General features: G+C 49.9%; 2 protein-coding genes across 3 annotated transcripts in view; both read left to right on the top strand.

Annotated features, from left to right (window-relative positions):
- LOC147648258 (zinc finger protein 541-like) overlaps positions 1 to 20,658 on the top strand; it is a 101,047-nt gene extending 80,389 nt beyond the window's left edge. The window contains exons 10-11 of the mRNA XM_086867987.1: positions 20,169 to 20,375; positions 20,515 to 20,658. The gene's annotated coding sequence lies outside the window, so the exon portion shown is untranslated. The remainder of the gene's footprint in view (positions 1 to 20,168; positions 20,376 to 20,514) is intronic.
- Positions 485 to 19,037, top strand: LOC147648259 (uncharacterized). Of its 2 annotated transcripts, XM_086867985.1 has the most exons (22): positions 485 to 918; positions 965 to 1,813; positions 2,255 to 2,292; positions 2,720 to 2,823; positions 4,334 to 4,472; positions 4,612 to 4,811; positions 5,731 to 5,858; positions 6,035 to 6,204; positions 7,030 to 7,101; positions 7,429 to 7,551; positions 7,855 to 7,977; positions 8,549 to 8,684; positions 10,795 to 10,858; positions 11,640 to 11,688; positions 12,971 to 13,080; positions 13,907 to 14,024; positions 14,855 to 14,954; positions 15,363 to 15,559; positions 15,885 to 16,019; positions 17,944 to 18,195; positions 18,344 to 18,511; positions 18,863 to 19,037. In XM_086867985.1, the coding sequence occupies exons 2-20, from the start codon at positions 1,738 to 1,740 to the stop codon at positions 17,986 to 17,988; spliced, it is 2,127 nt and encodes a 708-aa protein (XP_086724111.1). In that variant the 5' UTR covers positions 485 to 918; positions 965 to 1,737; the 3' UTR covers positions 17,989 to 18,195; positions 18,344 to 18,511; positions 18,863 to 19,037. The 2 variants fall into 2 exon arrangements, with proteins under 2 accessions (XP_086724111.1, XP_086724110.1); XM_086867984.1 differs by having other exon boundaries at positions 518 to 1,813.
- Positions 20,659 to 23,081: the final 2,423 nt, after the last annotated feature.

Raw genomic sequence — 23,081 nt, 5'->3', positions numbered from 1 at the left:
GAGACAAGGTGGTGGGTTTATGGGACAGAACCAGGGTGGAGTTTTAAGGTTGGGGTCTAATAGGAACATAGCAAGGGAGAAACCCCAGGGGTTCAAGCGCAATCTGAACTCCCTGGGCTGCCACCCCACAAGGCCAGTGCAGGAGGGTCCAGGGTGGGGCAATTCTTCCTGGGCTCATCCCCCCAGGCAGAGGGATGGAATCCACTCTTCCCGGGCTTTAAAGAACCACACCTGTCACTTGTCCAATGCTTATCTGAAAGTCAGTGTTTGCCTCGCTGGGCAGGGAGCAGCTGACACAGAGGGAAACGGTTGTTGAGCACTTCCTTTCAAGCCTTCTGGCTGTTGGCAGAGAAGGGACACAAGTGCCAGGATGAGCAGCAGGGCCCGAGGCCGCTCCGTGCCTGCAGGGAGGGGCGGCTGCCGCTGGGGGCGCCATGGGAAGGGGGCGCCCCCGCGCGGGGCGGGCGGGGCGGGGCAGCCACCAGGGGGCGCCCGGGGCGGGGCGGGGCCCCTCTGTGAGGGGGGAGAGCCTCGGGCGGCTGCGGAGCAGGGCCGAGCTACAGACGGGCCCGGCCGGCCGTCTGTCCGTCCGTCCGCAACAGCGCCAGAGCAACGCACAGCGCCAGGGCAACTCACAGCTTAAGCTCAGCCCGGCGAGCAAGGGAATCTTGCCATGGACGGCAGGCTTCAGGGCGTTTGATTGCCAGGCCTGCGCTGAGCTGGCAGGGCACAAAGCCTCCTCAAGCACCACTGCCTCCTCTGCAGGCTTCCTGCTCTTCCTTTGCTGACAGGGTCCAGTCAGCCAGGCTGGAGGCAGGCTCGGCTGGTGTTACAAACAGCTGCTGTCCAGAATGAAAAAGACAAAACCCAAAGCAGAGGGAAGGATTGCTTCCCAAGCTGAGTTCCTCACAGGAGGAGGCAGCGTTCCTCTGGTTCCCAGAAAGATGCAGAAATTTGACACAAGTACACTAAGTGCCCCTTACTTTTGTGGCCAGAACCTTGCCATTGCAGGCCAGTGTAGCTCACAATCAATATTCACCCATTCATCCAGAGTCCTCAGCTTGTTGGGATTTTCCCCCCGAGAGCAGCCTGGGAATGCTGCTTGCTGTCCCAGGGCTTCTTCCTTGCAGGAAACTCCAAAGACTCACTTAGGTAACTCCTTTCTGTGTACCTTCATCATGACATTACCCCAAGCTCTTTCCAAGGCTGCAGATTGAAGCCTTCAGCATCTGTGGAATTTTCCATTTCTCCGTTTCCCACAATGCATGAATTCACAGACCCACCTAGAGCGGCTGCTATTGTGATGTCAGCGGCGGGCTGCCACGTCACAGCGCTGTCAAGGGGAAGTTGCCCTGGTGCACGCAAGGCCTCAGCGTCCAGAGCGGCTCTTGGCGTGCTCGTTGCAGGAGGACGCTGTATTGTGGTGTTCTCAGGCAGCAGTCTGTGCCCTGAAAAGGGAGTCTTTTTTTCTTTGCCTGCTCTTGTATGAGTCTGTGGACTCGTGCAGGCATCCTTTTCTTTCCCCTGTAGTTGTAGGGTGTGCAGACTGGTTACACGTGTGGTGTAGTCTGCACACCTGTGCACATTTCTTTTGGATTTTTCCCCTATTCTTATACAGTCCGCGGGTTTCTGCGGGTATCCTTTTTTTTTCCCCCCTTCCTTGCACGGTCTGTGCAACAGAGAGTTTTCTCTGTTTTTGTGTTTTGGCCTGCGGACTCGAGTAGCCCTGCTGAAGAGATGGAGCAAGTCCGTAGAGCAGTCGGCAGGGCTTTTTCATCTGTGTCATGCCGCAAACTATTTAGTGGTCTGAGACGTAAGTAGAAGTTGTTCCCTTGGGGCTGCATATTGGAACAAAAGTGCCATAAAGATGCCATAAGGATACATACAAGGGATGTGCCTGTCTAACTGGACCCCCTCAGTGTGCTGCAATAGTGAGTGGCTTTGCTCTGAAGGGCCAAAAGCTGAGCACTTTGTGTGTGCTCCTGAACCCTGGGGCTGGGCCTGTGCTGTGTCCAAAGAGATGTGCAAGCGCTGAGAGGCGTTTGGGGGAAGCTTTTCTGAGGAATTGTTTCCAGAAAGCGCAAAAAGGGAAATACTGCATGCAGTTTAGGAAAAAAACCAGTCTAGGAAAGGGAGGAAACAAAAAAGCTGCTTTAGTTGCATGGTGGACAGTGAGCTACAATGGAGGCACTGACTACTAAGGATCAGAGAGTTTTCCAACAGCACCTGGCTCATTTTCCTTTGTCTCCGGCAGGTCGCCTGAAACGTGGAAGGAGTCAAGTCCATGGTTTGGTGAGTGGGAAGGGCACCCTTGGCATTCCTGGTGTCAGAGAATAGTGGAGCAAGCTTTGGGCTTGGTCTGTTGCAGCCTAATGTCAGCCTGGCAGGCCAAATGAAAGTCCATGTCAGTGTCTGCATGGCAGAGACAATGTCTGTCTCTGAAAGACTGGAAGGCAGTTCCTATTGGCTTCTCCCTAATACCTGAAATCCTGAGGGGAAGCCAGTTGACCAGAACTGAGCAGGGAAATGTTCCCTGCTTCTATTCAGACACTTTCACAGCAACTCAAGACTTATGTTGTTACTCCCATCAGCACCAAGACACAACAGCTTTTGCCCCCAGGTGACCTGTGTCTCCGCTTGCTGCTGCTGCCAGCTCTCAGGAGCCAACATCCCTGCTCTTATTGTTTGTTTGTGCTTTTCCCCTGCTCCTTCCCTGCAGGCCCCAACAGGAGAGATTCTTGCCAGTCAGGACTCCTCGGCCCAGGCAAGAAAGGTGGAGCAGCAGCAGAGCAGGGATCAGGTGCAAAGCGCCCTGGAGTTCAGGTGTGTGCTAGGCTTTCTCGCTTTCTGTGATCAGGGCTGGGCATTGCTGGGCTTTAGGAGGCCCAGTGTCAAAGAACAATTTGACTTTGTCATCGTTTGACTGGCTCAGCAGTGTTGGGGGAAGGCAGCCCATGGGCAGGTCTGGCTGCAGCCGACTGAGCTGCAGCATAGCTGCCTCCTGGGACTCGCTCCTCCAAGCTTGACAAGAAGCATTGCAAACTGGAGCAGAGTAGGAGCAAGGGAGCTTCAGGCTGGGCCTAAGGAGAAGCACTGAACCCCAAAGGCAATCATGCAGCAGAAGAAGCCCCTCAGAGAGCTTGTGCACATTTCACCTCTAGAAATTTGGAAGCCCCAGCTAGATGGAGCCTTGAGCAGCCTTTCCAGACGCCGTAGCTGATCCCAGGTGGTTGGAGCTAAAGTCTGGGCTAGAAGCTTCCAGGTATCCCTGCCAGCCTAAACCATGCAGGGATCCTTTGATTATTGGAATTGGATTGCAAGTTCATACCTACCTCCTCCCTCAGAGCCTGAGGGTCGTGGTGAAAATCTTGAGACTTTTCTGAGCTAACTCTTGTGAAGTATGGTGCAGGACCTAGAGTTGCTTTTGAGCAGCAGCAGTAGAAAGGAAAGGTCTTGCAACTTCCTGAGTGTCTCTGGGGATCCTAGCTGAGCACTGATTCTTGCTCACTTGTCCACCCACCCACTGGAACTTGTCAAGGCCCATTTGGCTGGTCCCTCTTCCTTTTTAAAGAGTGCCAAAACTTAGTGAGCGCTGCTGGCTTAGTTAGCCAAAAACAAATGTTGCAATTCTTCTTGCTCACAGAATTCCAGTAATTTAAATGGCAGGATACCTTTCCCTCCTCCAGGATAGTTCTTGTTCAGATCACATCCCAGCTGTGGTTTCTTTCTCATGTTGCTAGAAGCTGGTGTTTTCACCTATGCTCCAGTGCATAGTTTTAGTCTCTTTACCTTGGAGAGTCTCTGGAAAATGAAGTATCTCTACGTACACGATGAATGGCATTAAACATTCACGAGTCAGCCAGGAGAACACTGTGTTCTGTCCCCCTGCAGAGTGACTTGGAAGTGCAGATGAGCTCAGGGCTCTTTGCTTGTTGCACTAGTGAAAGCAAGAGTAATTGTGGCTGTCCTCATCTGGACTTAGCAAGCCTGACTTAGCCAAAGAACTTTTGCAAGTGCAGTAGCCAGTGTATCAGAGAGGAGCGTAAGGCCTAGCAGGCAGGAAGCTGTTCAGCTGAGAGATCCTGAGCTTTCTGGAAGTGTTTCTGTGGTTTCTGGAAGCTTGTTGACTTCCTCAGTGGTGACTCTTTCACCTGCAGGAATGACAAAGAGCGATGCTGCTCTAGCCAGGCCATTCCAGCATTCTCTTGAGGTGGATCTAGAGGGCTGTTGCAAGTCCCTGAGGATGGCCTATGTGGGACATCGTATGTAGTCGTGGTTTTGCAAGGAGGCTGTGTTGCTATGAAAGGCTTGTTTGTGTGTGCCTCTCTTGTAGATGGAAGGAGTTGGCTGCATTTGGGAGAAACCGCCCCTCCTCACTGGAGAGGGCGTTTGAAGTGGCAGCAGAGCCAGAGGAGGAATCACAGCTGCAGAGAGATCTGCGGAAAGAAGAGGTTCCTCAGGCAGTGCCAAAGGTATGCTCACCTTATTCCTAGGCAGCACCTGTGGGAGAGGGAGCTGCCCTTAGCAAGACTGCCCCAAATGTTGCTTCTGGCAGCAAGCTAAGCCCGAGACTGTGGTGTTTTTCTTCTTGAAAAATGGTGCCCCCCGCAGTTCCAGGTTTGCCGCCCTCAGCGGCCAGCTCACAGGCATCTGGAAAAGCTGCTCCAGGAGTTCTCTCGCCAAGGGCACATCCTGTCCCAGGTGTGCAGCGAGAAGGCAGCGCTGGCACAAGAGAACGCTGCCCTGCAAGCCCGACTGGCAGCCATGGAGAGGGAGCTACGAGGCCTTTCGGAGCAGCTGGGAGAGGCCAGGTAAAGGCAGGGAGGAGACCCTGGGCAGGACATTATGGAAGACATTTCTGAGCTAACGCTTGTGAAGTATGGTGCAGGACCTAGAGGTGCTTTTGAGCAGCAGCAGTAGAAAGGAAAGTTCTTGCAACTTCCTGAGTGTCTCTGGGGATTTTAGCTGAGCACTGATTCTTGCTCACTTGTCCACCCACCCACTGGATCTTGTCAAGGCCCATTTGGCTGGTCCCTCTTCCTTTTTAAAGAGTGCCAAAACTTAGTGAGCGCTGCTGGCTTAGTTAGCTAAAAGCAATTCTTGCAATTGTTCTTGTTCACAGAATTCCAGTAATTTAAATGGCAGGATACCTTTCCCTCCTCCAGGATAGTTCTTGTTCCGATCAAATCCTAGCTCTGGTTTCTTTCTCATGCTGCTAGAAGCTGGTGTTTTCACCTATGCTCCAGTGCATAGCTTTAGTCTCTTTACCTTGGAGAGTCTCTGGAAAATGAAGTATCTCTACGTACACGATGAATGGCATTAAACATTGACGAGTCAGCCAGGAGAACACTGTGTTCTGTCCCCCTGCAGAGTGACTTGGAAATGCAGATGAGCTCAGGGCTGTGAGCAGAGGCTGGGCTTTTGTTCCTTGGCGGAGACTTTGTGGGCACAGCCACCCTTGTGGGATATGGGAGGCAAAGGCAATTTGAGCTTTGGCTGCTGAGATCAAACTCAGCTGGCCTTTCTGAGCAGGGCTAAGTCATGGGGAAAGGCTGGCCAACCACCTGGAGGGGCCTGCTTTGCTATTTGAAGTGGTAGAAATAGTCTTGGATCTGAATTTCCATGCCAGCCATTTTCCATCCTCAGGTGTCGGGGCCTCAAGGCACATCTTCCTAGAAAATGTGTTTGTGTGTGCCAGGAACAATTTCTCTTCTTTCCCACAACTTGTAGGTCAGAGAAGCAGAGCTTGGAATGCAGCCTGTTGGAGGCTCAGCAGCAGGTATTGGAGCTGGAGATCACCAGGAGCCACCTGGAAGGCCAAGTTCGCACAGCCATGCAGGCCAAGGAGGTGATACTTGGTGAGAGCCTCGTGCGCTGTGTGTCTGGCGATGGCCCTGCCTAGTGCAGTTGCTGTGAAGGCAGCTCTGTGCGCAGGGCTTCCAAGGAGTGAAGGAGCTGGGAACAGGTCCCTCCTTGGCTAAAACGGAAAGGGCTTAAGGTCAGCAGAGTCTCTGAGTGTTGTTCATGCTTGCAGAGGATGTGAGGGGCCTTCGTCGGGAGCTGCAAGCTCTAAGATCTCTCAGCCAGCAGCAACTGGAAGAAATGGCTCAGCAGCTCCGCTCTGCAGAAGAGCAGTTCAGCCAGGGTCTGAGACAATGGCAATCTGCTCAGGAAGAGGAAAAGAGGAAGCTCCTGCAAGAACAGGTAGGAAACAATATGCACCTGAATTTTTCAGGCAAGCGTGGTGGGCTGGCATAGGAGAATAGCAGCCTGAGTATGTGACACAGTGGCAAGGCTCTACTGTAGGCCAGATGTTCCTGGGCCAGGCAGCAGAGGGCTTCAAGGGCTCAGAGTTGAGGGGCTGAGAATGGCCAGAGGGAGCTGCTGGGACACTGAATGCAGCCACGGTTTCAGGGTGTGAAAAAGCCGAGGTCTCCTGGAGGCTGGGTGCTGCCCACACAAAGCATGGCAGCAGAGAAGGAGCAGGATGTTTCCAATGCCCTCGTGCCGTGCAGCAGTCTGCTGACCTTGCTGCCAACTGCAGTCCCAGCAACTGGGTTCCTTGCTTTCTGTCCTTCCACGGTGGAAGAGGACAGAGGTCTTCCCTTTGGCCTTGAAGCACTCTCAGCAGGCCCCATGTTGCTGGTATTTCAGCTGGTGGCCTGTCTTGTGATTAAGGCATGGGGGTGCTGGCCTTGTCGTCATCCTGCAGTCCACCTGCAGCTTTTCCTTGATCAAAGGGCAGGGGGACATTGAGAACACAGCCTCTGGGAAGAGGCAAAAATCCTGAGGAGGGAGGGGCCTGATCAAACAGGCAGCCGTCAAAGTGGCAAAGGAAGGTGGCATCTCCTTTCCTTCCACTTGCTGACCCTCCTCCTAAGTTTCTCGTTAGGTCAGGAGTTGTGGCGGGCACAAAGCCACTACTGTGAACTCCTTAGTAGGAGGGTTGTGGGTATGATGCAACTTGCCTTATTTTCTCTGGGGAGAATGACTGGGCCTTCATCTGGAAGTGTCTCTTCCTCTCATCAGGAAAGGCAGCTGGAACAACAGCGTTTGGAGGCTTGGGAGCAGCTGGAGCAAAGGGAGAACCTGGTGGCTGAGGTACAGAGGGAGCAGGAGAAAAGGTTGCTTGAGATGAAGCAGGAAGTTGCCATCTCGCAAGCGGAACAAGAAGAGATAAGAACTAGAGCCAGCCAAGAGGCAACGCGTGTGCAAAGAGAGTTTCTGTGTTGTTTTGGGCTCCTCTGGGCTCCTTGTGGGCACTGCTTTCCTGGACACTGTCTGGGTGGGATTGTCCCTTAGCTGTCCCTAGTTCAACAAGAGAAAAAGAGCAAAATGCTTTTGGGAAAGTGTGAGCACATCAACCTTGCTTGCCACACAAGTGTTGTGTGGGAAGTTTAATGCCATCTTCTCTTTGTTCCTGTGCAGCTGCAGCACAGGGAGGCTACTCTCTTGCGAAGGGTGCACCAGCTGCAGCGAAAGCTTAACCATAGGCAGCGGGAGGTAGAGCTGCTGAGGCAGGAGCTGGAGGAACAGCAGGAAGATTGGCAGGTGAGCCTGACTAGGCAGGTAGCAGAGGGAAGGGCAGTAATGAGGACGTGAAGTTTGCATGTCAGGAAAGGGGAGGCAAGGACTACTGCAGGCACTGGGAGCACAGAGCGTGACAGGCTCCAGCGCGGAGCAGCAGGAAGAAGAGTTAGGATGGAAGGGCTGGAGCTGGGTAGAGAAGCTGAAGGAAGTGCTTCTGAATGGAAGGTCTTTGGAGACTGGGAAAGGAGAAACCTGAGCGTGGTTGGATGCCACCTGCCACTTGATGGCAGGTGCTAGTAAGAATTTTCTTGACCAAATATCCAGGACGAGCTGCAGGCAGTGGTGCAGGAAGCTCAGTGGAAGATGAAGGCAATGGAGGAGAGGCGCAAGGAGGAAATGAAAAGGATGCAGCAGATGCTGCAGTACAGGCTGGCAGAGCAAGAGCAGGTGAGTGAAAGAGCAGTAGGCAGTGCAGTCATGCAACAAGTGGTCTCTGCCCTTCTAACCTTTCCCCTGCAGAGCAGCAGGAGGATGGAGGCCATGCCTCTGGCTGCCATGTGCTATGCTCCCCATTGCAGCTGCTCAGAAGGACACTTCCTGGGCTGCTGAATCTCAGCTGCTGCCCTGGGCAGCAGGGCTAGTGCTTTGGCTGTGGGCCAGCAATGCTCAGAATGTATTTCTGCCGGCCTCCTAGTGCTCGCTTTCTTTTTGGGGCTTTCTTCAGGTCAACATGGTGACCCACATGGATTCTGAACAAGTTGTCCCTGTCCATGGTGAATGCAGTCCTCAGGACAGGGTGAAATTGAAACTTGTTCTTTCCCTTCCACAGTCTCTACTCGGGCTGACTGACAAGCTGTAGTCTGTGCCTGCTTGGTGGGGTTGGACTTGAGCGGGAAGAGTTGAGAGCTCAGCTTGCAGCCTAACACAAGTGTTGTTCCTAAGGGCTTGCCTTTGATATGCGCTCTCTGGGGCATCTCTGCCAGCCACCTTTGTGACACCAACCAATTTCTTGTTCCAGATGGACGTGGGCGCTGCAGCAGCATCTTCCAAAGGAGCCTTCCCTCCGCAGCCTGAAAACCTGAGCAGGAGCAGTTCGTCCCGCCCAAGGCAGGAGTCAGAGCAGCGGAAAGAGAAGCACTGCCTGAAGCTGCTGAGTACGTCCTGTACATCCTTTGTCCAAACAAGCTGTGTATTATAGTGTGTGTGCCTGCTGTACTACAGCATATTCCTCCTCATTCTGGTGTGGGACAGACATTCTGGATTCCCTACAGAAGTCCTTGTGGTACTCAGAGGCAGTCAGGGAGCACTTTGGGCCATTCCTTTTGCCTTAGAGGGCAGCTGGGAGTGGGTGGCAACTGATGGTTGCGACCTAGCAAATGACCCAGGGAACATGTGTGTGTGCTAGTCTGGCTAAATGGATCCTAACTGTTGGCGTCCTAGATTGCCTCTCGACTCCTTTCTTGTCACCAGTAATTGGAGACCAAACACTTCAGAGAAATTGCTTGGCTGTGTGGCTGCTTTCATACTGGTGTTGTTTTGATGACTGTTAGGACTTTTCCTCCTGCAGTTGGTTTTGGTAAGAATTCTATATTTTGGTTAGCCCAACCTCCTTGAAAAGGGTATCAGGGTATCAGCAGAAATAGGAGAGGAAGAGGTCTTTTCAGTAGGCCCCAGAAGTTAAAATACCATATTCTTAGAAGAATCCTTCGGAGTCAGAGAGGAAGAGGTGTTTTCCAAGTGCACAAAAAGAAGAAAAACAGGAGACTTTTTTTTTTACAATCCCTCTTTGATATTTTACTTGTATGCTTAGGAAGATGCATCAAAGAGACAATGCATCTATGTGGCACAGTGAGATCCAAGTGCCCTGCAGGCAGTTCTCAGGAGGAAGGCTGCAGCCCCTCTGCTGCACGTTCCCCTGGTACCGGCCACTTTGTCACGGCTAATGCCCGGCCCGTCAATACTCCTGGAGAGCCAAGCCCTGGCCTCAATCCCTGTTCGGATTATGCTCTAGGAAAGCACACCATGGCCTTGGTGACTCTGCAGTACAGCCAAGTTGCTTCTTGCATGTAATATCTGCCAGGGCAGGGCTGTCAGAGAATAACAGGTTGGGTACTGAACAGAGCCCAGTTTATTCAGAGTCTGCCGTCAACTGTTGGGACAAAAGGGGCATTGATCCAGTCCTGTGTGGGTCTGGACTCAGTGGCAGTCATGGTCTGTCTTGAGTGGGGGACCAGCTTGTAATGGGACTCAGTCTGACTCTGGCTTCTTCACAGTGGTTGTCTGTGGCCATTGGTGGGCTTTGCCAAGCTTTTTGTCCTACCTGCCCTGCCACTGATGGCTGGTGTGACTGCAGAGGCTGGAGCCTTCCTGAGCTGTGAGGATTTAGCTGCCTCCCCATTGGCACAGCTTTGCCTGGACTTGTGAAAGAATCAGCGTCTCACTTGGGCAGCAGTCTGTGCCACGGCAGCGCCTGAGGAGCGGCGCTGTCCTTGTTACCCATCTCCACTGTGCCCATTTGGGAAGATGGGGCATGTGGGTGGTGCTGAAGAGGCTGAGTCCAGTGCTAGAGACTGCTGCACCCCAGGCTGAAGACAAGTACTTGTATTTCTTCACTGCCCATGGGAAATGGGCAAAGTCATCTTCAGAATTAGCCTGCTCAGCAATGAAGAGGATCCTAATCCTTCCAGCCATTGTTCTTGGTTATAGCATGAGCTGCTGTTCTTGACAAGTGGCAAGGCATTCTTTAGGCAAAATGCTGAGAGGTAGACAAGGTCCCCTACGCTCCTGGAATTCACGTTGCAATATTCTTTCTGCTCGGCAAAAAGCAGCTGTTGGTAAAAATTCATCCCAGATCCCAGAGTGTATTTAGTCTTTGGAAGTAGGAAATCTTTTGCTGAATCTTACAAGAGAGTGTGCATTCCCAAGGAAATGAAGGCTCCTGATTTTTCAGCTCTCCTTCTGATTTGTAAATGACAGCTACTTGCCTTGGTGCCTGTTGTTTTCTGATGTTGGTCTGCTCTGATGCTTTCTCCATGGGCTTAGTTTCCTCTCAAGGTAACCCTTCAAAGGAGCGTGGAGAATCAGACTCTGTGCAGGCCATGTGTGCTACAGAGCTGCCTGCCTTGCTGGGGCTGCTGCTGCTGTTGTTCTTGTTGCCAACCGACCATAAATTGCTCAGAGTCCCGAGAGTGGAGCTGAGTTTCAGATCTCCTGCAAGTCGGTATCTCTCCTTTGAAGTTTGTTCTTGTGTTTTGTTTCTTTCAGGGAGTGTTGTGAGCGTGGGAGATCCAGAGAAGAAATACACTGGATGGGAACTTATTGGTAGTGGGTGAGTGCAGCCAAGCTTACTTGTGCATGGGCCAGGTATTTTGCTGGTGCAATATCAAGTGGGAAGTCAGGCCAGCTGCAAGCATCTTCACAGCCCGGCTTTAGATTGTCCCTGTCTCACTACTGATCACAAGGCATCATCCAAGGTAACTGGATGCTGGCAATTTCTTGCCTGCCTCCAGGAGGAGGACCTGGAAGGCCTCCTATCCCTCAAGCGTGTGGCACCACTTGGCTGCTTTTCCTAGGAGACATGGTTTTGTATGATTCAAAGTAATATGGCCACACTGATGAAGGAAAACTGAGAGAGCAGCTTCCCACCTGATAGCTGTCAGATAACTGCTGTCGGTGGCATTTCTTTCCAGTCTTTGGCTGAAAACAATATTCAGTGCTCAGGACAATAAGGAAGGCTGCGTGGTGCTGCCTGAGTTTGGCAGATAGAATGAAAAGAGAGTGGTGAGAAGGCCCAGCAGGTCTCTCTGTTCCATTGCCTGGAAAGGCACACACACAGGCACAAAAAGGAAGAAGGGAAGAAAACCCCCACATCCATAATCTAGTGTGTACATTTGGGATTTGTAGCAGCTCTTTTCCTCCCTGTTGGATGGAGCTTTTCACTTGAACATGGTGCATGCAGAGGGCTGCTGGGCTGCTGGGCTACTGGCACAAGAGTAGACAAACCATGGTGTTTTACAGACACTCCGGGCAGCAGAGAGCTCCTGCCTGGGCTGCCTTTCACTTCTCAGCACTGAACAGCTTCTCTGTTCTTGCCACTCTTCTGTTTCTAGGGGTTTTGGAACCGTTTATAAGGCCTTTGACGTTGCCACAGGACAAGCGGTAAGTGCCAACAGCCCTCGCAGATTCTGCTGCTCTGGAGTGCTTTCCCTTGCAATGTGACCTGTGGCCAGAGCTTTGGGCCACCTGTCCTTGCTGCAAAGGCTGTCCTGCAGAAGCAGCCTACCTAGAGGCAGCCTGCAGAATGCATTTTGGACAGACTTTGTCTTGCATCCTGAATGGATGCAGGGATGGCGGTGGTGTGTTTCAGAGAAGGACACGCTAGTCCAAACTTACTGGATAAATATGCATAGAGTGATTGATGGCAACAGCCATCATTCTGGCCCAATTCCTCTTAAGCCCAGGTTCTGACACAGATGGGATCTCCCATTATCTTCCATCATGTGGTTTAGTTTGTAAATATAATACAAGATCTAATGAAGGAGAGATTTTGTCTGGACACGGTTTTGCGTTTCAGTCCTAGGGAACGTGGCCCACACACAGACACACACACACGGGTCAATGAGAAGAAGTCAATGATGAGCCTTAAATAATACAACCTTGTGTTGGTTCTGTGTCAGTGACATTCCATTACAGGGATGCTGTTTGTCCTGAACAGGCATGGTGGTGTCTTGGAGAGCCGCACTGCTCTTTGGGGTTAAAAGTTCAGAGTCCTGACTTCTCATTTCTGGCTCCCAGCAAATACAGCTCCATCTTCCTGATAGTTCCTTATCCACCTGCAGTGCTGTGCTCAGGAACTGTGCTCGGAGGGAGGTCTACGAGGAATCCAAAAGCCCTAAACCATGCCTATAACATGGGGGGTGTCTGCCACAGAAAGAAGTATTGCTTTTTAAACCCACTAAATAATTACAAGTCTAAACCATGTTCAAGAATGTTCTTCAGAGATGCAAAATCCAAACTATAAAAGTTAGGGAAGTTTTGAGAAAACTCAACTTTACTTTGAGTTGTCTTAGAGTTCTTTTTTGGACAGCATTTTCTCCATAATGTAGCTGTGCATTTACATTGGGGCACAATCAAGAATGGCAGCCGGTTCTGAAACAGTGAGTGGTCAGTCCCTAGAAATGCTAGCATATTTCCAGCCATTTCAATTTCTTTTCACAGAAGCAGAATTGCTTTTGGCTTACAAAACGTGTGTAAATGATAATAGTGGTGAGAAACCAAGTCTATTTGAGAAGCCTGTGGGTGCAGAGAGTGTTGTTAGCGCCTTGTGGTTGATGCTTTAGAGTCCCTTTTTCCCGAGGTGACAAGGCATCGTGGCCCATGAGCACAAGGAGAAAGAGGCTCTTGTAATGTCTGTACCTAATGGCTTTCAACGTCATTGCAGGTGGCTGTAAAGGAACTTGATCTCCAGCACCAGGGCTGCGAGGACGTATTGAAAGAAATCCTGGTCATGAGGGAATACAAGAACCCAAATATTGTCACCTACCTTGAAAGGTAAGTACTTCTGGGATTTTTCTGGGAATGCTCCTTGCCATACTCACAAGGCAAAGGTTTAAAAGGTCTTTACTTGCTGGCAGAAAATGCATCTTTCCATTAACATCAAGCCACTCCTGGGCCAGGCATGGGAGGAGATTGCATTTTGTCCCCAGGAATGATTCCCGGCATAAATAACTTGAAGATGTTCTCAGAAACCTGGCTCTCTTCCTAAGCCAGCAGCCTGCACATTCACTCACTGCATGTCCTTATGAGGACATGGTTTTTCCTGAGTGTCGCAGGAGAAGTGCTGAGAAAGCATGACAGAAATGATTTCCCTTGCGCCGTTCCCACCATTTTCCATTGCCTTGCATTCCAAAAGACTAGGCTAGGGGACACATGGTTTGCCAGGTCTGAAATTGTTTTTCCCCTTTGTGACTGTCCTTTATGCACCGTTTTCCAAAGGGTGTTTTGCAGTGCTGCACACTCGCCTGCCCTGGGTAAAAGCTGTGAAATCTGTTCCCTTGTTGCTGGAGTTAATGGTGCAATTGGTATATGAAGATAATGAAGCAGCTGCTGGCATGTGTCCACTTCCAGATTTATCTGGGCCATCACAAATGTGTCTTTTTCCCCTGCTTGCCGCCTAAGCTGTCTCCTTTTCCACAGATGTGCCTTCCTCATTCAGACACAGATTGCAAGCACTGGATTGCCTAGGTGGAGATGGTCTTGATTTTATTCCATCTTCATTTACCAGCGACCTGGAAACAAAACTCAGCTGTAACCCTTCCTTCCATACAGCAGTTTAGCTGTGCACATTCATCTCCACACTGTTGTTTTCATCTTCCAGCTACCTTCTGAATGAGATTCTCCTGCTGGTCTTGGAGTATATGGACGGAGGCTCTTTAGCTAAGGTGATCCACATGGGAACGATGGCTGTAGGACACATAGCAACGGTCTGCCGGGAGGTAAGGGATCCTGCTTGTGCTTGCCATGGCTTGGCATGGCTTGTCCTTGGAAGGTGCTGCTAAGTGAGTGATTCCATGTTCAGAGCTTTCTTTCTGCATTGCTCTTTTACGCTTCAGAGAAGCAAGAGCATCTGGACTGAACTGCCTGCCTGTGGCCCTGCCTGTACTGCAGTCTTCTTTACACTTACCTACTGCTGTTGAACTCTCTGTCTCTTTTGCAGTTTTATTTTCTGTTCTGTGCTTTGCCCCTCCAAGCCTTTGCCCAGAACCTTTCTGCATTGCCTTCTTTGCCTGTAAGTGCAAAGGGGCTGATGTCTGAGTTTTAAACCTATGGCAAAGCCAAAGAGAGACTCATCTCTCACAGGTCTGGCTGTGCCAAAGGATGGCATGGCCCCCACCATGGTGCTTGCTGCTGAAAACTGACAAAAGAGCTCCTTCTGAGTCTGCTGTCAAGGCAGCCTTATAACCCTTGTCCTCCAGTCTCCCAGCTGACAGTGATCCCCTTGGTACCCAAGGCAGGGACTTCTCCTCTTTTGGCAAACCGTTGCTTGTCCTCCGGATGGGGAAAGCACATCAGCTGCAGCAGCACTCATTCCCACTGGCTTTGCAGGGGACAGTCTCGAGCAAGGACTGATGTTTCCCCCTCAGCAACTAATATGTCTTCCCTTGGAAAGATCGCTCTCTCCTAGAGTTGAAGCAGCAAGCTCTTCCTCTTGCCACCACTCACTGCTCCTTTGAGATCTGTGAATCTTCAGGAGCAGTTTCCTTTGGCATGTGATGCAATCAGATCAGGCTAACTTTTGGCTTCCCGTTTCTTTTTTCTCTCCCAGTGCCTGCAAGGCCTGGCCTTCCTTCATGCCAACGACGTGATCCACAGAGACATCAAAAGTGACAATATACTTCTGGGCCTGGATGGCTCTGTCAAGTTGGGTGGGTATTCTTGGTCAGGTGCAGCGCTGCGGGGAGGTGGTGTGGGGCTGCTTTTGAGTGGCTGCCAGCTGCTGCTGAGAGTGCACGCAGCACTCCTGCAAGCTCAGGGCACTGCTGCAAGGTGCTAAGAGGTGTAGAGAGCAACAAGGTGTCAAGGTTGGCTTGTACGTGCTCACTCCAGAGGGAGAGAAGTTCAGTCTAAAGCTTCAGGTGAATGAGGAAAAGCCACGGTGTGAATGGTTTGGGTTTGCTAAGTGGACAGTTCCCCATATGCATGGCTGCAGCCCTGAGGCTGCACAAGAGCACAGCTCCTTTTCCACCTTGATTCAGTATTGCATTCTGAGACTTAGACTGAGGAACATTTTTCCTTGGTTTCCTCTTTGAAGCAGTGTTTGTTTGTCTCCTCAGCTGATTTTGGCCTCTGTGCTGTGCTCAGCCCTGAGCAGAGTAAACCGAGGTGTATGGCCGGGACCACTCGCTGGATGGCACCCGAGGTTGTCAGGAGAGAGCCATACGGCCCCAAAGTGGACATCTGGTCCCTTGGGATTGTGGGAATAGAAATGGCCATAGGAGAGGCTCCGTATACTTGGAAAACCAGTGCTAAGGTAAGGTGCAAATAAGCCCACATGCCAGTGGCCTTCTGCTCTGTCTCCATTAGACACAATCCCATTCCCACAGGTTGGACAGCTTCCAAGAAGGCCCACTTCTAAAATGTCCCTGGGGCCCACGTAAGCTGTCAAGGCAAGAGCTGCTGGATGTTGGAATAGCTGAGGCAGCCCTGGGGCCTTTTTCTTTTGGGAGAGAAGGCTCATCTCTCACCATTTGCTAGGCAAGAAATTGCCACTGCAGACTGGGCCTTCAAATATGGGGTCTAGGTGGGTACTTAAGGATATGAAAGAATCACGTAGAGTCTGTTTCCTTCTTCCTCAGGCTAAGTATCTGATAGGCACACAAGGAGTTCCAGATCTGGACAAGCTAAGCCTACATCCCAGCTTGTGTGAATTTCTGGAATGTTGCCTGCAGATGGATGTGGACAAGAGAGGCTCTGCCAAGGAACTTCTGGAGGTACAGTGCAGAGTGGCTGCAGGCCAAAGAGTGTTCCCTGTCAGGGTTTGCTCCGGGGCCAAGCTCCAGGGCATCAGATGGGCCCTCCCCATCTTAATCTCCAGTCTGGTTGCTTTTCACATGAAAACCAAGTAGGATCCAAGACTGCTTCAGATTAGAAGGGACGGCTGAAGGTCATCTAGTCCAAGGCCCCTGCCACTGGCAAGGATATCTTCAAGTAGATCAAGTTGCTCAGAGCCCCAGCCAAGCTGACCTTGAATGTTGCCAGGATTGGGGCACCTGCCAGCTCTCTGGGCAACCTGTGCCAGTGTTTCAGCACTCTCCTGCTAAAGACTTTCTTCCTTAGAGCCAATCTGAATCAACTCTCTTAGTTTAAAACCATTTCCCCTTGGCTCTTGCAATTGGCCCTGTGAATAGATGTGTCCTCATCTTTTTTAGAAGCCCCTTCAAATATTGAAAGGTCTCCTTGCAGATTGCCCTTCTCCAGGCTAAACAAGCCCAATTCTCACAGCCGTTGCTCAGAGGAGAACTCTCAACTTCTCGTCATTTCTGAGGCCCTCTTTTGCTCTCGGGTGCTGTTTTCAGCTTTACCTGCTAGCCAAGGAACTGAAGTATCGCAGTGCTGGGGACAGAGGCCCGCAGTGGGGTTTGGAGATCCCAATGAAAGCAGTCCCTGCCAAGCGCTTCTAGGCTGATCTGTGGGAAGGCAGGGGCTGTGGGGGCTGAGGGTGAGCCTCACAGGGGACCCAGCTTGTCCCTCCTGGCCCACTCTTAGGGGTTTCTGCCAGCCAAACGGGGACAGCCGAGCAGCATTTGTGCCAGCCCCATGTGCTGCCTGGCCCGGTCACGTAGATGAGAAGCGCTGCGGCTTTGCTGCCAGGTTTTGGCAGATGGGGAGCTGCTGAGCGGGCCACTTCCTCGGCTGTCCCTGCTGTGGAGGAAGATGCCAGAATTGAGTCCATCTGTGCTCTGCCACTTGTATCTGTGTGTTTCTGGACACTAGAGGAAACCAGCTTGACCCTGTTATAAATGAAAATGCTAGACTTGCCAGTACATCAGGCAATATAGCCAATTTATTAATTGGTTTGATAAAAGCTGAGCAAGTTTTTACGATGCGCTGGGTGCGTTGAGTTCCTCTACCCTAAGCAATGCACAAATTCAGGTCTCCAAAGCTCGTCTCTTATGCCTTTCTAGGCACTTCACTTCCTCAAATCCTCACTTATTTTCTACTTGGTTTTCCCTCCTAATCAGTGGTTGTGGTTCTTGAACATCTGTTGGGGAGCTGGTCTGAGATGGTCTTCTGCTGTGTCCGTAGTCTCTCATCTTTCTCTTAAAATATTGTTTTCTATTAGCAGTTTGTTTAACTAAGCGTATGTTTTGTTAGTCAGAATGTATTTTGCAAGCTTTCTTTCAGTCATTTTCCAACTCAAAGCTAACTTCTCTAAAAATAGCTTCATAGGCTCTTTCTTTAGTTATTACAAAACTCAAAATGTTTCAAAGCATGTTTCAAAATGCTTTTCTAGAGCTTTTTAGCTCCTGTTGGTCTTATTTCCCTTTTTTTAAGTGATTACAAGTTTTCCTTCAAACTAGTTTATACAAAGATACAAGGTAGTTTAAAGTTTAATATTTGGTTGTTAGAACAAGCTGTTATCTAAAAGCTGATTGTTATATAATTATTTTGTTCAACTTTACTTCCATGCTTTATTTTAGCTGATTTTCAAACCACTTCTTAGTAATAATCCCATGGTCTCTGTCTGTATTGCTCGCAGACACACAGACATGGGTGAGTGTCACCATTAGATTGACACAAATCTCCACTTAATTTCTCACAACCCTGTTAGAAGCTCAGTTGGGAAAACAATGGTTCCCCTTTCCTTTGCCTTTTTTCATTTGGTTTCTTTTGTTTCTTTTTCCTTCTGGGCAGCATCCATTTCTCAGATTAGCTGAGCCTCTCTCCAGCCTCTTCTGACAACCCCATGGCTGTCATCCCGGCAGCAAAGTAATGCAGGAAGCAGAGGGGATGACGAGGACCACCTGAGCACTTGGAGAACAGAGCCTCTGAGAGCAGGCAGAAATCCTGAGGAGCCAGGGGCCAGGAAACAGGCAGCCATCAGAGCAGGAAAGGAAGGTGGCATCTCCTTTTCTCCCATCTGCTGATCCTCCTTCTAAATTTCTGGTAAGGACACAGGTGCTGGAGAGCACAAAGTCACTATTAATGTGCCCTTTTCAGCTGGTGGGGTGTTGTGTGGGGCATGAAGCTTCCACTCTTTCTTTGGGGAGCTTGTCTGGGACTTCATCTGCAAGTGTCTTCCTCCCCCCACCAGGCCTGTGAGATGGAATGTCAGCATGTGGAGGTGCAGGAGCAGCTGCTGCTGCAAGGAGAAAACTTCCTGGCAGATGTAGAGAGGGAGCAGGAGAGATGGAGCAGGAAGTTGGCACCTTGCAAGCTGAACAAGAAGACGTATGAAGCAGGGCCAGTCAAGAGTCAAAAGGTATGAAAAGAGAGTTTGTGTGTTGTTTTGGACCCCTCTGGGCTCCTTCAGGGCACTGCTTCTCTGGACACTGTCTGTCTGTCTGTCTGTCTGTCTGTCTGGGATTGTCTCTTAACTGGTCCTTGGTCAACAGTGCTGGAGAGACCTTTGTGCCATGAGGGACAGGGCCTCTCAGGTGAGAGGCTGCCAGGGTGCAGATGTGAGGAAGGCACGAATGCTGTTGCTGGATTGAAAAGAATGGGAAGGCCAGAGCTGTCTCTCAGAAGCAGGGAGGTCCCCCAGGAAGCCACCTGGCAGAGCCAGGCTGGAGCTGTGGGAGAGCTGGTTTTACTTCCCCTCTTCTTTCTACAGGTCACATGGCCCCTGCTAAAAAAATCTCCACTCCGAGTGCTTTTCAAATGAAAACGTAGGACACTTGCAGCAAAGCAATTGAGGAAGCTGAGGACATGACCACGAACACTTCAGGATTACTTTCTCCAATGCCAGCTAGCAGCAGACTCGCAATAAAAATCCTAGAAACCCCCAAGCCCCTTGCAAGATTCCTTTCCTTGTCTCCCACGCAATATGGCTCTACATTCACTTCTGAATTCTTTCTTAAATGTCCCTCCTGTGGGCGTTCTGGTATGGTTTGGAATTGGGAACAGTCTCCTTCCTTTATCAACTCCAGCCTACCCTGCCTTTGGAATATGGCCATTGGCCAGGTTTTGGCCAGCCATGGACTTGTGGATGAGGCAGAAAGTTTTTGCATTTTTGCACCTTTGGAGACAGGGTGATGAAAAGGGCACTTGGACCTTCCACCTAACCCTACAGGCCTAGTCCCTTTCAGCCAGTGATACCTCTTTGTTGGGGGTTAGGTGTCCTATTTTTTAGTTCTAGCTTGCCCATGGAATTTTTACCCATTAGTTGCAAGGACAGCCTAACTGTGGGTACTTGGTGGGTGACAAAAGAGTTTGGCCAGGCCCAGAGGGGGAAGGGGGCAGGAAAAAGGAGGGTGGGGACAGTTTGGAGGGCTTTCTTCAGCTTCGGAGAAGGAAACTTTGGGTGCAGAGCTGCTGCGGTGGGGAGAAGGGAATTTCGCCATCACCCAGATGGAGCTGCTGCTTCTTCTCCTTCTTCCCTCTTTGTTGGTGGCCTCGCACCCCCTGTCCTGCCGGGACGTGTGGCAGTGCCAGGCACCACCACGGAGGTCCTGATACATCTCAGCCACCAGCCCAGGATCTCTGCTCATCCCTGCTGTTCCAGCCGACTGTTCCTCAGAGCCCTGCAGGAGCACCGGCACTGCCCGCCCAAGGGGTTTGTGAAACAAAGCCTCTCCTCCATCCCATCCCATCTCAGCCGAGAAAGCTGTCACGGGGTCCCTGGTTCTGTTTTCTTGCTAATGCTGTAGTTATTGTTGTTTGCCTGGTTATACTAGTAAAGAACTGTTATTCCTATCCCCAGATCTCTGCCTGAAGGCTCCTTGATTTCAGAATTAAAATAATTCGAAGGGAGGGGGGCTATATTTGTTCATTGCAAGGGAGGCTCCTGCCCTCCCTAGCAGACACCTGTATTCTAAAACAGGGACACTCCCCAAGAAGAAAAGACCAAATTAAGCCTGCCACTTGTCCAGGGCTAACAAGAATTATCTGTCAAATGGTCTGGATAGAAATCTAGATAGATTGATTTTTAAGTTTTTAGGATTGTTCATTCTTCTGTTTAGTTGACTAGATAGACATTTCTCCATTTGTTACTTAAGATTCATTAGCATTCTTAAAGATTTATTAGGATTATTAGATTATTATGATGATTAGATTATTTGAATATTAGATTATTAGGTTATTAGCTTCTTAGATTATTATTGTTAGATTATTAGATTCGATTACTAGTGACATTTCTCAATTTGTTAGTTGAGATTCATTAGCTTTCTTAAAGATTTATTAGGATTGTTAGATTATTATGATGATTAGATTATCTGATTATTAGATTATTAGGTTATTAGGTTATTGTTATCATTAGATTATTAGATTAGATTATTAGATTATTAGTGTTCGATTCTTATCAGTCAATGTAAGAGCTTTGGTGTTGTTCGTTAAGCTCCATCTTTTGTTCTCTTGTTTTCATGAAGACAAAAGCTGTCTTTCTCATTAAAGCAAAGTTTTTTCCATTTTGTCTTTTTGTCTGTCTGAAATCACTCCAGCAATGTCTGTTCCATTTGTTTGGTGTTGCAAACACGCTATTGGCCCTGAGAAGGATCTGGGCACGTGCATCCTCCCACAGGCCCAGCCCCTTCCCCAGCTGGCAGGACTTCCAAAGGTGTGTCCCCATGGTGCCAGTGAAATCATGGTGGGCTTTCATCCTTGGATTCCTAAAAACCTCAGCTTGCAGTGAAAAGGGAGGCTTTGTTCAATTCAATGAATTGCATCTATGTGAGTGGGCTTGTCTCATTATACTTGGAGGGATAAAAGCTGGGGGTTTGAGTACTTTTGGTCGCCAAGCAACGCAGCTTTGTTCCATTTTGCTGGACAGATGGACTTGGCCACCTTCAAGGACTTTTCCAACCTCTGCCATTCTATAAAATTAACATCCACGTGCATTAACATCTGTCATCTATAAAACCTGAGATTGGCATTTGCATGTGGAATTGTTTGTTGTTGTTGTTTTTGTTGCTTAGAAGTTGTTCATTGTAGAATTGTACTGGTTGTGGTTTTTTGTGTGTTCCAATTGAATGTTTAATTGTCATAAGCATTATCCCTCTTTTTGTAGTCCCTTACTCATTTGTTTGTTGCCATTGATGCATTGTTTGTAAGTTTAATAATCTCTTTTAAGTTTGTTACTTTCAAAGTTTTCCAAGCAAATCCCCTCACCAGCAGCATCTTAGAAAGAATTTTTAACCTGCCCCAGAAGACTTGTAACTTGACACCAGGGCAAGGGTGCATACTAATGAGGAACTTTCCCTCCAAAACCTCAGTTACCCCAAGGACAGCAAACTGTTGGAGGAGAAGACGTTACCAGCACCAATCAACAACAACTACAGGGGTGGGACTGCCAGCAACAAGCTGAGGGGACAGAGATTATAAAAGGACCTGTGAAGTTTGAAGAGCTGCCCTTTAACTGTGGATTAGCTGCAGCTGAGGACCTGACACTGCACACTTCGGTCTACATCTCTTTTAGAGACTTTTTTATATAAATTTGAGTGCAGATTAGCAGCATTCACTGCAGTGCCGCCGAGTTCTTGCTTTGGGACCAAAACCCCGGTTCGGCCAAAGGATTCCTCAATCCTCAGACCTGGGACTTTTATAAAATTTATTTTCTTTTTACTCCCTCACCCATTATCCCTTCCTCCCCTTTTCTTTTTTCCCTTAATAAACACCCTAGTTTATTTGAACCCCCAAAGTTGTGTCTTTTTCCTCACACATCCAAGAAAGCAGCAGCTCACTTTTGGTTTCTCTTTCAAAGACCAGCCTCCCGCTCTGGGCCTCCACCAACCTCCTTAGATCAAGCAAAGCGGGAGTGAACATTATCCTCTCACTTCTCACAGCTTTGGTATTTGCACCAAAGGAGCAGGAAACTCGCTCCTTTATCTAGCCCAGCAAATGGCATGGCCTGGCAAGGTCTTGGGAGCAGGGGCTGGGGAGAATGGAGAGGAGACGAGGGAGGGGGGAACTACCAGGCTGGTGCTGGGATGCTGACAGAAGCTTGCTCTTGTCTGACGGAGCCGCTGCAGGTGGGATTTGGAGCCTCCAAAGCATCTGCTTTGCACTGGGCCTTGTTACAGCTGTCCCCGGGTTTTGCTGCTGTGTGTGTGCAACAAGCAGGCTGGGAAGGAAGCAAGATTTGCTTTTTCCTAACATGAGGCAGGAAAGCAGTAAAACAGGCTCGGTTCTGCCTTATCTGGGACCTAAAACAAGTGGGAAGGCCATTAGTGTGAAAAAGTAATTCTGTTCGTGCTAGACTCCCAGTCTTTTGAGACTAACATCTCACTTCTCCAAGGGAGCTGGAAGAAAGAAAAAAGGAATTGGGCATTAAATGTTTGCTAGGGAATTGCTGGTGGCGTGTCCCCATCAATTCCCCTGAAAAACATCCTGTTTCTCCAAGTTTCAGGGAACGACTGTTGAGGTGAGAGACTGGTCAGCTCAAAGGAGGGAAAACATCATCAAGAGACATCACTAGGCATCTGACAGTTTATAAAAGGGGGCTGGATGAATGCTTCCACTTTGAGAGAAAGCTTTGCAGCTGCCTCTCCAGTGAACGACTGGCAGGCTCTTGCTCCTCTCGGAGCTGGAGCAGAGCCAGGGCCAGGATCCTTCTGCTTCTGCAGTGCAGACAGTGTGCTATGGGCCCTTTGACAGAGCCAGGCTCCCGTTCAGCTGCAGGCACCTTCCAGAGAAGCACGGAGAAGACCCAGAGCTCTCCCTGCACTGCTTTGCCCCGTCCAGAGGACTGTCAAGAAATGCCCCACTGGGAAGGTGCTCAGAGCAACCTTGCAGCAGCAGAAGTAAAAGAGGCAAAGGTGCCCCAGGCCTGTTTGTGTCCCCTGGGTCCCCTGGGTCCCCTGGGCATGGAATGTGTGGCTGTGCCCATAGCGACTGTC

The sequence above is a fragment of the Cyanistes caeruleus genome, chromosome Z, assembly GCF_971803275.1.
Source record: "Cyanistes caeruleus chromosome Z, bCyaCae1.hap1.1, whole genome shotgun sequence".
NCBI lineage: Eukaryota > Metazoa > Chordata > Aves > Passeriformes > Paridae > Cyanistes > Cyanistes caeruleus.
Note: the sequence above shows the minus strand (reverse complement) of the source record. Positions and strands in the feature narration are given on the sequence as shown.

Excerpts from the sequence above, each read along its gene's own strand:
- LOC147648259 (XM_086867985.1), top strand. The coding sequence starts at position 1,738 with ATGGAGCAAGTCCGTAGAGCAGTCGGCAGGGCTTTTTCATCTGTGTCA. Across the intron at positions 7,552-7,854 it reads AACAGCAGGAAGATTGGCAG|GACGAGCTGCAGGCAGTGGT; the intron begins GTGAGCCTGACT and ends CCAAATATCCAG. Across the intron at positions 11,689-12,970 it reads ACGTTGCCACAGGACAAGCG|GTGGCTGTAAAGGAACTTGA; the intron begins GTAAGTGCCAAC and ends ACGTCATTGCAG.